This window comes from Athene cunicularia, assembly GCF_003259725.1.
Source record: "Athene cunicularia isolate RWA chromosome 20 unlocalized genomic scaffold, athCun1 chr20_part1, whole genome shotgun sequence".
NCBI lineage: Eukaryota > Metazoa > Chordata > Aves > Strigiformes > Strigidae > Athene > Athene cunicularia.
The window spans coordinates 13,225,613-13,238,500 of record NW_020799125.1 but is presented as its reverse complement, the minus strand read 5'-3'; the positions used below and the strand labels follow the sequence as shown (position 1 = coordinate 13,238,500).

Here is a 12,888-nt window from a genome sequence, read left to right as displayed (position 1 = left end):
CCGGTGCCGGCGGGAGCTGCTGCCATGGCCGGCGGGGAGGATGCGCCGCGCGTTCCGCTCCGCGCCCTGCTCCGCGCCGTCAACGCCTTCCTGCAGCAGCGCCGCTACCATGCCGCACTCGCCGTCCTCAAGGGCTTCCGTAACGGGGCTGTGTGAGTGCGCGGCAGCGGCTGAGGGGAGGAAGGGGCGCGGGGACAGTGTATGTCGGTTCCCTGAGGCCCGGTCGTCCCGAGGCCCGCGGGAAGGCCGCCGTGGGCCCTCCTTGCCTGTAAAGCGCTCTTGTGCTAGAGGTTCGGGAGAGGCGTTTCCGTCTCCCTCGCCGGTGGGCGAGGTTTCAGCTGCTTTTGGGGTCCCTTTTGGTACTGGCTTATTGGAGTACATGTTCTCTTAAGTCTGTGGCCCGAGCTCCTTCTGGTTTGGTGTGCTGCTGCTACTGGGGTGACCTAAAAGTAAGATGTGGTTGCTTAAGTAGCATCTTTTGGCTGTCAGTAGAATAGAAATATAATCTTTTGATAGTATAGTACAAAAACTCTGAAATATTTATTTGATTTTGCAGTTATGGAGCCAAAATTCGTGCCCCACATGCCCTGGTGATGACTTTCCTATTCAAGAGCGGAAGGTACGAACCCTAGTTCTGTATTTCTGTGTGACTACTTAGAACGCTTTCATTCAAGTATTCTATTTTTCATGTTTCCTGAAGGCTTAAAAAGCAGAAAGATATGTGAGCCGTGTTCATAGCCTGTTCTGATAGCTAAGCAGGACAACTCCTGTGCACACACAAATATGTCATAGTGGTTGACCACTCTTAGAATGGTTGATGAGGACCACTGGGAAGAGGAGAAATTAGCAGATTAACACAGTAGCATTCCACTCTCTGTTCAAATAAGGGAAGTCAAACTATAGCAGTGCACATTGCAGCTTTTCACACTTATACCAGAGGTTTGCACTTAGGCAAAAAATTTTGACTGCTTGACCATTCATAGAATTCAACAGAAGCACAGTCCACAGTCTGAGCAGAGCTGTGTTCTGATGGGTGAGCCAGAGGTGATAATGTTCTTGCATCTCTCAAGATGTTCTGTGGGGTGCCCAAGCTGTCAGTCTAAATGGGCAGGCCAGAGGGATGTAGTGTCCAGGCTGAGTAACTGCAGTGGTCCTGCCTTTTTGCTCTCCTAATTGCCTGTTTCTTTTCTTCAGTTTAAGAGAGAAATTGAAATCGATTGCTCAGGCTACGTACACTCATTCCCGGAACTTGGCGTATTTTGTGTTCACCTACAAGGGGCTGATGGCATTGCAGTCTCAACTACAGGGGAAAAAAATTCCATTTCATTCTTTCTTTGCAGCCTGCATTGGAGGTTGGCTAGTGTTCAGTGAGAACAATCCCATCAACAACCAGGTAAATGCGTTCATTGAAAGTTTCCTTGACAAAAAAAAAAAGACCAAAAAAAAAACCAACCCACAAACAACAACAGATGAGTGATGGTGTGCCAAGAAGTGGTTGGTATGACCTGGCATGTTTCTGTGGTTCCTTACCATGTAGCATTACTATATCATTATAGTCCTCTTCACACAAGTTCTTGTTTTGGCTGTTCTGCACTCAAATCCTAGAGGTGGTTGTGTGCCTCTGTTAATGGTGTGTGCAGTTTGAGTACTAAAAGCCCAGGTTTACCTCCAGAGCTGCACTTGTCTACATGGGAAGGCCAGCAGTCATGCAATCCAAAGCTTTGAGCTACCCCACCTGTGATCTGAGCTGTGGTAACTGTCTGCATGCCCTCCTGGTCTGACCACTTGCAGGGTTAAACCCTTTAGTTTGAATATTGTAAGTGTAGAGCATAATGAGTTACTGAGCTACACTTAACTTGTTAAACTGACAAAAGCTGCTCAGGGGCCATTTGATATAAACCTGGTTGTTAACACACAGTCACAGATTAGTCAGTAAAACACATAGATGCAGATTAAATCAAAAGTGTTCTACTTATGCAATGCCCTGTAAGAGCACCCCTTCAGTCTGGTTTTAGGCTGTGTCCAGACTACCCAGTTTGTATCTGCCTGGCAGGCTAGCAGGGCGGCTCCCTGACTTTATAGTAGCAGCATCATCTGAGGTGGTGTTAACTGGGCAACAACAAAAGTTGTGCAACTGCAGAGATGTGTTGCATGAAGTGTAACTTGTTGATTACTAAATTAAAGCGCCAGCAGCAACACAGGACTTTGAGGACATAGGGAAGACACAAACATCTCCAGTTATAAAGACTGCTTGATATGTGAACCTACAACCTGTTTGATTTTAAGTTGGGTAAATTGTTTCCACTCCTCTTGCCTAGCTTATTGCTTCAAAATCACTTAACCGAGCTAGTATATCTGGTCAGGCTATTTACCTAATGCCCTTTGGGTTTTCTCTTCATGCAGATCATCATGTACCTGCTGTCTCGTGTGCTGTTTGGCTTGTCTCGGCTGGCAGTGGAGAAGGGCTATGTCCCACAGCCAAAGCGGGATCCCTTTCCATTCATCGCTGCTCTGCTGTGGGGGACAGTTCTCTGGCTCTTTGAATACCACCGGCAAACTCTGCAGCCTTCTCTGCAGTCCTCCATGACCTACCTGTATGAAGATAGTGATGTATGGCATAACATTTCTGACTTTCTCATTTATAACAAAATGACAGACAGCAAGTAGGTGGTTCATTGTAAAACACCTTTGTTTTTTTTTTTTTTTTTTTTTTTTTTTTAAATTAACATCTGTCAGGCAGTTGCCTCTTGTGTCCTGGTCAAAATGTCTGATTAGTCTTCTCTTGGCTCTGTTTAGAGCAAGTAAATACTCCACAGAATCTTGTTGCAGTCTTTTTTGAGAGGCATTATTTTCCCTATGATCTGGCTCTGAGTTTTTTTGGTTGTTAAGAAACTAAACATACTTATAAAATGAGAGCCTGACAGTAATTGGAGAGTATGTCTAATCATGAAAAACTCTTCTAGGAATCATCTGTGTGCTTGCAAGACAGAAGCGTTTTTCTGTGCTCACCGTAGTATGATGGGAGCAGGGGACCTGCTCAGGTCTGAAAGCAGGGACGTAGCTTCCTGATTTCTGTGGATGGATGGAAATCTTGTTTAATCTGTTACAAGGACAGCTGTGTGCTCCTTCAGAGAGTTTCTCTGCAGATTTCCCTCAGGGAGACAATAAGATGTTTGAGACTAAAATTAAGGTTGTCTAGTACAAACCTGGAAAATCTGGTTTGGGAGGACTGGTTTTGCTCAGTTTCTTTCATGCACTTGAACTGAATCTGTCCCTCTGCAGAGTGCGCTAATTAATACCCTGTAATTATTTTAAACTTATATGTAAAGTTTTTAAAAGCTGCTTGAACTAAATACCAAAAACAGTTACACAACTTAAACTCCTTTGAAAACAGACTGAGATGCATTGCACGCCTTCAGATATCACACTGGGTACTTGATATGTAGAGTCGAGCAACACTTTTAACAAGCACTTTTATTTTGGTGGAAGGTAAGCACATGAGTTTCTCTCAAGTCCTGAATCTACCCTCCACAACAGTGGCATGTATTAGCTGTAGTGAAACTTGAATGTACCTGCAGTTTGTGCAGGCTTGCTGAGCCAGGTTGAGGCCACAGGTGAATATATGAGTGAATCTTCCTCTTAAAAATACACTTGCTGAGCCCAAGGAGAACTGCAGCACGCACTGGGCTTTAATAGAACAGAAGATTGACTAGACAGCTGAGAAAAACAGATTTTGTTCCTAAAATTAATAAATTCAAACTGTTAGTAGTGCAAAGCACTTTGCACTGCTATGTAACACTACACCATTCCCTTGATGTACAAAGTAACCCCTGATGCAGTGGTTTTATGTGGTGATACTTGCAAGAGAGTAAAGTTCCCTGTGCTAACTGTTCCCTTTTGGCTCAGTTTGGACTATTTTGTTTGCTCTCTCTGTACCCATCTGCTTTTCCATCCTGACCTGACCATGTCATGTCTTAATCCCACTGATGCTGTTCTTCATTGTCTTTTGCAGTCTCTTTACACTCCAGGCTCTAGCAATCTGTCGTATTCAATAGGATATGACTGAAACAGTACATTTAAGTTCAGGTAGTTTCTGAGTAGAAAAAAATTCTCAATTTCTTCTTAAGTCACTTTTCCTTGTCCTGCTAAGCTCTTTTTATTACTATTACACATATTATGAGTGCTGCTTTGCTCTTTATTTTTCCAGTCTCTGTGTCAGCAAGAGACAGTGTGAAATGTTCCCCTCTCCATAGTCTGGTGCTGCGATGTTTGGGACTGAATTGCGTTAATCAAGCCTGAGTGGCTCGGGTGGAGTAGGAATAGAGTCTTCTGGCTCTTGAACTGAATCTAAGGCTGAGTCCAACTATGTTCCCTGTGAGATCTTGCATTGTAGAGGTGGAAGCTTTTCTGTGCTCTTGCCATGCAAATCCATAACATACTCATGTTTGGTGCCCAAAAGACAAGATACTGCTTTGCCATAATAACCGTTTGTGGTACTTTTAACCACCTGCTGTTACAGTCTGTACCAAATACTTAAATTTGAACACCAATCGGCATTTAATCAGACCCCAGGAAAACTATAAAAGTTAGGAATTGGGTTTGTTTCTTTGTAGTTAAATGTTTTGTTTGGTGTAGACAAGCTTAAAGATTCAAGTACAGAAAAAATACTGAAGCTACAGGTGAGGTCTGGTTTCTTTATGAACATTTTATCTTCGTTTGTACCCCTGCTGCATATCTGAAGCATCAGGAGTGCAGCACTCTATTTTTCTGTCAGAAGCCTCAATATTGTTCCAAATAAGGATGTGTAGTATTCAGATAGTATTGCTGAACTCCTACAGGCTTTGATGGGACAATCTGACAGCTACGTCTTGAGAATTTCTCTGTAACATTATTAGACTGACAAATCCTTGACCATATACAATTATTGTAGCAAACAATGGAACAGGCTGGTTATGAGCTGTGTGTCTGTAAGAAGTTTTTAACCTTTTTATTTTCTAGTTGGCATTCCTTTCTCTGAGAAAGGCTTGTGATTCCCTTAGAGGCAAAATAATTTTCTTCCGCTAGGAGTTCTACCGCTGCAACCACATGGCTGCTTGTGAAGCACTTCTCTGGTCACATGAAGGACAAGTGACTTGTCCTGTCCTTTTGATCCTACAGTCATCTCTAGATGGCAAAACCAAGCAAATAGCAAGTTTCTAGTATCAACCTGGCAGCAGTGGCCATCAGTCCTTGGTTCAAAATGCCCCTTTTTTCTCGGGAATCTATCACCAAACTCACGTTCAAAGCAAATTGTGCCAGAGCCTCCAACCATCTGTACTTCTGATCCAGGAACCAGCTGCCATCTCTGGAAGACAAACTGCAGCTCATCCCGGGAGCAGGACCCGTATAGCAGCAGCCATTAGCAGGGTGTTTGCAGGCGGTTGGTTTTCCTGCTGCGTTGGGGCAGGACGTTAAGCTGCAAGTCACTTCTTTCCCCTGGGAAGTAATTGGAACAGTTCTTCAACAGCATTAGTCTGCATTGCTGTTTCTGTGACCAGATAGCTGGGGATGAACCCCTTATGCTACCAAGGTGTTTGAACAATGCAGGCGTGTAGTAAGGAAGTGAACTAGAAGTAATTTGTCTGAGTCAGACTTCTCGGATACATAAGTTACACTCTCTGCCCTCCCTCAGTGCATTGTGTGGGGGAATTGAGTCCCCTGTTTGTGTTCCTTTTTTATTAGCATTAAAACCAAAAGAAAGAGACAGTTGGGAAGCCACCTGCGAATCAGCCAAATGCTTAAGAATCACAAAGGAGTGCCATTTTCTCCCCCCCCAGCCCTGATCGGTTTTGAATTTTAAGATGAACGTGGGTTTGTTTGTCTATATCAACTTTATTTTCCCTTGTTACTTCTTCCTTGACACCTGACCATGAGATGCTGAGTGCCTCTAAGGAGGAGTAGAGTGTCTCAATGCTTAGCTCAGTTTGTCAAAAATTACGTTTACTGGATAAAATTGAAGTGTTCATTTTAAAATTGTCCAGATTTTAAGCCTTGTTTAGAGACGGTTTTAAAGGTTAATGACTCAAACCGATCAAAAGTTTTTCAGCAAGCCTTGAATAGCAGACTGTCTATACTGAGCTATTAATCATTTATTTTATGAAGGAACAAAGCAAGCTCAGGGTTATTTACTGCCGCTGCATGCTGCCCTAGCATACCCACTGTGCTTCACTTCTCTTTGGAGGACAGCTTGTATGCTAGTGCTGGCTCTCAGGATTGCTGAAGAACCGTTTCCGGGACAATTACATTATTTAACAAAGGTGAAAATTAAATGGGTGCATGACATTTGGTTTAGCTAAGGTTTCTTGTAGTGTGTTTGATCCTTTCTGTTAAGGGGAGGATATTTCTGAAAGCAAGACCTGTGCTCGTCCAATTAGTGCCACAGAGGAGCGCTTAGGGAGGTGGCTGCTGCTGGAAGGGGTGAACCTGTGTTGGCAGTGTGACAGTCTGCTTTGTCCTGGTCACCAGCCCTGCTTGGGGCAGCTGGGTCAGGAGGGAGACGCAGAAGAGCTGTGATACCGGTGCTGTGAGACTTTCTTACCCTGGTGGAGTAGCTCAAGCTCTGTTTTAAATCAAGTTGGGTGGCAGGTAGAAGTGTGAGATTGATCTCTGGCTGCTGCTGAATTAGACCAAAATGAGGTGTCCATGGGGACACCCAGTGACTGCAGAGGGTCCCCTGTCCAGGCTGGCTGGGAGCTGTCGTGGGTGGCTGGTGCCAGTGGAGTAACCAGAACCCCATGCCGATACCCTCACACAGGAGAAACTGCTGTGACTTAAACTCATTTTCACTGCATCAGCACAAATGCAACCTTTGGATAATACCCCAAGCCCCATGCTGTTTCCTATTTGTCAGGTTGTGTTTGTCTTCCAGGATCATGCCAACTCGAGCAGAATGTGTTCAGTTTTCTAATGCTGGTTTCGAAATCCAGCAGATAAGGGAGGAGAGAAAATAAGGTGTAATGCTATCCAGCATAACGTCTGCCTGCCACTGTTAATATTTCAGGCGTTCTAATCTTGAATTTTCAACCTGTGTGTTCATACCAGATTGTTGAAGGGGGTAACTTTTTTCTTAGAAGAATTTTCATCTGCCTCATTTCCTTATGAGACTGGTGATGAGGAGGGACAAAAACAAATTAGATGCACTATGATACAAGTGTTATTACCTCTGATTTTGGAATATATATATATTGTGTTGATAATTGCTGTGTAATCCAGGCCGTGATTTTCTGACAGCATAGAATAAAGTTAAGAACATAAACTTAGTTAACTTGTAATTACACTGAAAAGAATGCTTGTAGGAATTAATGTCTCAGCTTTTTGTTTTAAAATATGTGAAAGAGGGGGCAGTGGGTTGTTGTCCACTATGAATTGACTTGTGCAATTGAAGTACATCAATCCAAGACTTTGTGCCAAACTCATTTGCAGATTATTTCTCTATAACTCTTTGAATATTATAATACTGGGCTTTCTATAATAAAAATCCTATTTTCTTTTTTTTTTACTGTCATCATTATCAAGCTAAAGTATTAGAAGTAATGCTTAATTATTGCATGTTACTAGTCCTGTATGTAGGGAAGTCATGCACAGAGTGCATTTTTGGCATTGGTTGTGCCCTGGCGTTTCTAGCTTAGAGGCAATTGGCACTGCTAACTTTGAGCATGCTGTCAGATTGAACTATGCAACATTGGCTAACTCAGGTGAGGATCCTAGATGCAAAGACAAATTGGGGTGGCTGTCATCTGTCTTTTTTTTGTTGTTTTTTAAGCATGAACCTTTCCTATGCTGCAGCTGTTTGTATCAACATGGCTGTACCTTCAGACCAAGTGAGTCCAACTGCGGCCAGGCTGGGGGGATTGTAGCACATACAAACTGCACACACTCAAACGCAGTGTAAATGGGAGAGAGCGTGACCAGCTCTTGCATTGCAGCTAGCAAAGAGTCTGTCTGTCCTGCCGGGTGTTCCTGGGGTGACGTGGTTACAGGGCAGACTGCTCCTTCAGGCCTTGCAGTCTGCCAGGAATGCACACAAGTGTTTGCAGAGAGCATGCAACTGTTCAGAGAAGTGGGCTGGAGGAAGCTCTGTTGTTGACTGCCCCGCTTGCATGTGGAGTCCTGGCTTCGGTCTGTGTGCCTGGTCCTTGCCCAGATACTCCTCCTCAGGGCAGGTGGCCTGTGGCAGGACCATCTGCCAGAGCAGGGCGTGGGTACGAGGCACTGGGCATGCATCTGAACCTGCTTCACCTGTTAGCTAAACACAGTAAGGACATACACAAATAGACAAAGTATGAATGTATGTAGATGATTTTACTACCTCTTTGTTTTGCCAATTATTAGGCCTAGCATAAAGGACACAGCCAGCATAAAGATGAACCAATAACCAAATTGTATTTGATACAAAAGGGTCAGTACATGGGTGAGCGCTGGGGGTACAAACAAGTCAGATTATACATAATCTACATCAATCCCACTGACCCCAACAACGCCACCACACGACCAACAATGGGTGGAATAAATGGTGAAATGCAGTCTCCGATAGAAGAGAAGGGAGACAACGGAGTCAACAAGCCAAACACATAAGACCAAGGAAGCCACATACTGAATCTCTACACAGCCCACGTTTACAAAAGCCAGACCTGACTGGAGCCCAGTCCCAGGGAGGCGGGAGGTCCTTCCCCAACAGGGAACTCTGCACAGGGCATCCACCCCACAGACAGACACTGCCCCTGCCTGCAAGTGGTCCCAGCTTTTATCCCCAAGTGGGACACCTGACCTTGGGTTACTTACTGCAGACCCCTGGGGCTCCTTTACCCAATGGCTCTCCCTGACAGGTCGGCCCCACCCTGGAGGGAAGCCTAAAGGCAAACTCACCCCCCTTTGGGAAGGGCTGTGGGAATCACCCACATGTCAACCTTAATTTGGGGCTTGGGGTTGAAACCCCAGAATTTTACTCTTCCAAACTAAGAGCTACAAAAGGAATGTGCTGTAGAGGAATGTGCAGCCTCTGTGTGACGAGCTCCCTAGGCACAGGCAGGTAGGCGAGGTCCTCATCCCAAGCAGAAGGTCCCTCTTTGAGGGGATCACTGAGTAGTTGTAAGACAAAACCTCCTGCTTTATAGCTGGTGCAGTGTCCAGCCCAGGCATATGAGAAGCCAAATTAACACCTCTAAACTGATGTCAGTCCTATCTCAAAGTGGTTGTTTTCCCCCCTCAAAAGCAGCATACTGTACCTGAGCCCTTATTCCATTCCAATTGAAGTTCTGAGTGAGCTGCAGGTTTTGCTCTGACTCTACCTGCCTTTTGGGTTCACAGCACCAAGGACCATGCTCTGAACCTGCTGGGGAGTGAACTTGGACTGGCTAGAGTTACTAAGTCTAGGTAAAAGCTAAAGTACAAAAGCAACATCAAGGGGCTTATTTCCAAATGTCCTCCTTGATGACTCGCAAACTATTTGCACAATGTACTGCTCTCCAAGGAGAAACACTTCAACCTCCTTCATCTAGGTTGGAAAACACCTTGAAGCTCCTCCAGTCCAACTATTAACCTCACCCTGACCGTTCCCAACTCCACCAGATCCCTCAGCACTGGGTCAACCCGACTCTTCAACCCCTCCAGGGATGGGAATTTCCCCCCTGCCCTGAGCAGCCCATTCCAACACCCAACAGCCCCTTCTGCAAAGAAATCCTTCCTCAGAGCCAGCCTGACCCTGCCCTGGGCAGCTTGAGGCCATTCCCTCTTGGACTGGCACTGGTTCCTTGGCTCAAGAGACTCATCCCCCCACTCTGCACCCTCCTGTCAGGGAGCTGTAGAGGGCCAGGAGGTCTCCCCTCAGCCTCCTCTTCTCCAGACTAAACCCCCCCAGTTCCCTCAGCCACTCCCCATCAGACCTGTGCTCCAGACCCTGCCCCAGTTCCGTTGCCCTTCTCTGGACACGCTTGAGTCATTCAATGGCCTTTTTGGGGTGAGGGGCCCAAAGCTGAACCCACTCATTGAGGGGCGGCCTCACCAGTGCTGAGCACAGGGGTCAGATCCCTTCCCTGTCCCTGCTGGCCACACTATTGCTGACACAAGCCAGGATGCCATTGGCCTTCTTGTCCACTTGGGCACACTGCTGGCTCCTGTTCAGCCGGCTGTCAATCACCCCCCCAGGTCCCTCTCTGACTGGCAGCTCTCCAGCCACTCCTCCCCAAGCCTGTAGCCCTGCTGGGGGTTGTTGTGGCCCAAGGGCAGCCCCCAGCATTTGCCCTCAGTGAAACTCCTCCAGTTGGCCTCAGCCCATGGCTCCAGCCTGGCCAGGTCTCTCTGCAGAGCCTCCCTGCCCTCGAGCAGATCAACACTCCCACCCAGCTGGGTGTCATCTGCAAACTGACTGAGGGTGCCCTCGATCCCCTCGTCTAGATCATCAATAAAGATGTTAAACAGGAGTGGCCCCAACACCCAGCCCTGGGGGACACCACTCGTGACTGGCTGCCAAACGGATTTAACTCCTTTCACCACAACTCTCTGGGCCCGGCCATCCAGACAGTTTTTTACCCAGTGAAGCGTGTGCCCATCCAAGCCTCAAGCAGCCAGTTTCGCCAGGAGAATGCTGTGGGAAACAGTGTCAAAGGCCTTGCTAAAGTCAAGGTAAACAACATCCACAGCCTTTCCCTCATCCAATAAGCAGGTCGCCCTGTCGTAGAAGGAGATCAGGTTTGTCAAGCAGGACCTGCATTTCATAAACCCATGCTGAGTGGGGTCAAAGAGCCTTGTCACACAGAGTAGCTTTTAGCAACTGGGATGGAAAGCAGCACAACTAGCAGGTTGTACTGTGCTGTCTTACAGAGGCTGGAACAAGAGCAGAGCAGGGGGCAAGCAGGCTCTGTGCCCCTGTCACTTCTAAAGAAGGACTCTACACATTGATGTGAGCTTTAATAACAGATGCCATCATATGAGAGAAGAAAATAACGCTGCTGAATCTGTTGTGCCCAGCATCCAAGAGACTAGCTGACCTGATGTCCTGGAGAAGAACTGTTAGTGTAATTTTCTGTAACAAGATGCAAGGAAGCAGGCAGTTTCTAGCTTTTGGGACCAGGATCTGAAAGGAAACACCTAAACCAGTGATGCTCTCCTGCCACAAGCAAGCTTTAGTTACTCTATTTGTGCTATCAGAAAATCTTTGCGGTTCCTGTGGAAAAGGGGCAATGGCTAAGGTGATAGAGATGGAGGGCAGTAAGGTCAGGATAGCAGGACTGTGGGGGCTCTGGGCTTTCCCCAGCTGCCTGTCCTCTTGCAGCGAGAGTGTGCCACACTGTCAGCTCGCTGTCACCTGAACCAAAGTGGTGGGAATGGGAGCGTTGGCAGGAGTCCCCGGGGGAAGCCACAATGCAGCCGTTCCCGGGCGACAGGTCAGAGCAGCCCCATATGGGAGCTGCTGAAAGCAGGACCACGCTACGGATGATGAGGACACAGAATGTGCTTCTGGGGCACCTACATGCTAAGGTTAACTGAGCACAGGGATGCAGGTTACATCCTGCCAGCTCTTCTCTTGCCTGCTCCCACAGCCAGGAGATGGTTTTGCAGTGTAGATAGCAGCTGGGGCTCCATCTGCAGCCCTGGTCTGTGCTTTTCCCTCAGTACAGGGACCAGCAGACACCCCTTGGCCTGAGTCTGTCCCGAGGTGCAACGCAGCCAAAACCCACCCGACCTCAGTGACTGCTGCGGGGTAAATCCAGCTGGGGTACAAAGCCTTCCTGATCCTCTGCAGGACCAACTGGGGCCAGAGGATAAAGGACTTTATCTTTGTGCAGCACCCACCAGACAGCTAATCTTGGGAACACATCTCCACTCCCTAGCAGGGCTGGCAAGGCCGGGAGGAGTCTGCAGCTGTGCAGGAGACAGGATTCATCTGCTTTCCCTCATATGCATGCAAGAAAAGCTCCTGCCCTTCCTTCTCCCTCAAGGGTTTGCCTTTCATTTGTCTTCACAGCCGCCCTTTCTCAATGCCGCCAGCACTAAAAGCCTTGGAGAAGTTGCAGAGCAGCCAGGCAACACAGCGGCTGGGGGGAGAGGGGGGCAGAGCACGGCCTGCTCCCCCCGAATAAGCTCACGCATGAATTAGGGTGGGGGGGAAACCCAGCCTTTGTGAGCAGAGAAGGAGCAGCTGGTGCAGCAGCTGTGTCCCAAACCCTATATCACCCCAGGAAGCGCCTGGCCGAGGCTCCCTGGGGATGGGGAGAGCACTGCCAGCCATTCGCTCCCGCCCGGCTGTTGGGGTTGCCTTTTTTCCCCCTTCCCAGATGGAAGAAACATTAACTGTGTGCAAACATCTGGTCTAACTGTTGCTTATGCTTCATAGTAATAATACTGCAGTGCAAGGGCTCCAAAGAGTGGACCCTTAAATATTAGAAAGGCCAAGCATTAATTAACTGTATTAATTTCCTTTAAGCACTGTTTCTATTTGCTTTTTGCTGATGAAGAAATGAGGCATGGCGAGGTGGTATGATTGGTCACGGACATGCAGTATGTTCCTAGTGTATTTAAGGATGTGTAGGGATTTGGGGAAATCATGGCATTGCTCCGTGCTGACTGTTCTGCAGGGCAATTGCAGCCACTGCCAAAGTATCCAGCATAAAATCCTTTAAAGCCTGAAACCTGTTAGGCCAGCGCAGGGGCACTGCATGTCAGGATCTGCTCTGCAGCAGAGTTAACACAGCCCTGCAAATGCCTCCTGCATCCCACGCACTGGTGGAAAAAACACCCCATCTCCTGCATCCCAGGCAGGTTGGATTTGTCAGCAGGGCCAGGGCAGGAGCCAGCGCTGGCCCACGGCCCTGCCTGGTGGCGGGAACGGGCTGAAGGCCACCGTACTCATCC

The 12,888-nt window shown here is 47.3% G+C and overlaps 1 protein-coding gene across 1 annotated transcript; it reads left to right on the top strand.

The window, feature by feature from the left end:
* The first annotated feature begins 6 nt into the window (after positions 1-6).
* On the top strand, positions 7-2,688 carry PXMP4 (peroxisomal membrane protein 4). Its single transcript, XM_026862196.1, has 4 exons — positions 7-152; positions 557-619; positions 1,195-1,393; positions 2,404-2,688. The coding sequence occupies exons 1-4, from the start codon at positions 25-27 to the stop codon at positions 2,665-2,667; spliced, it is 654 nt and encodes a 217-aa protein (XP_026717997.1). The 5' UTR covers positions 7-24; the 3' UTR covers positions 2,668-2,688.
* The last annotated feature ends 10,200 nt before the right edge of the window (positions 2,689-12,888 follow it).

Coding starts and splice junctions, on each gene's coding strand:
- PXMP4 (XM_026862196.1), top strand. CDS start 25: ATGGCCGGCGGGGAGGATGCGCCGCGCGTTCCGCTCCGCGCCCTGCTC. Junction 153..556: donor GGCTTCCGTAACGGGGCTGT/GTGAGTGCGCGG, acceptor TTGATTTTGCAG/TTATGGAGCCAAAATTCGTG. Junction 620..1,194: donor TTCCTATTCAAGAGCGGAAG/GTACGAACCCTA, acceptor TCTTTTCTTCAG/TTTAAGAGAGAAATTGAAAT.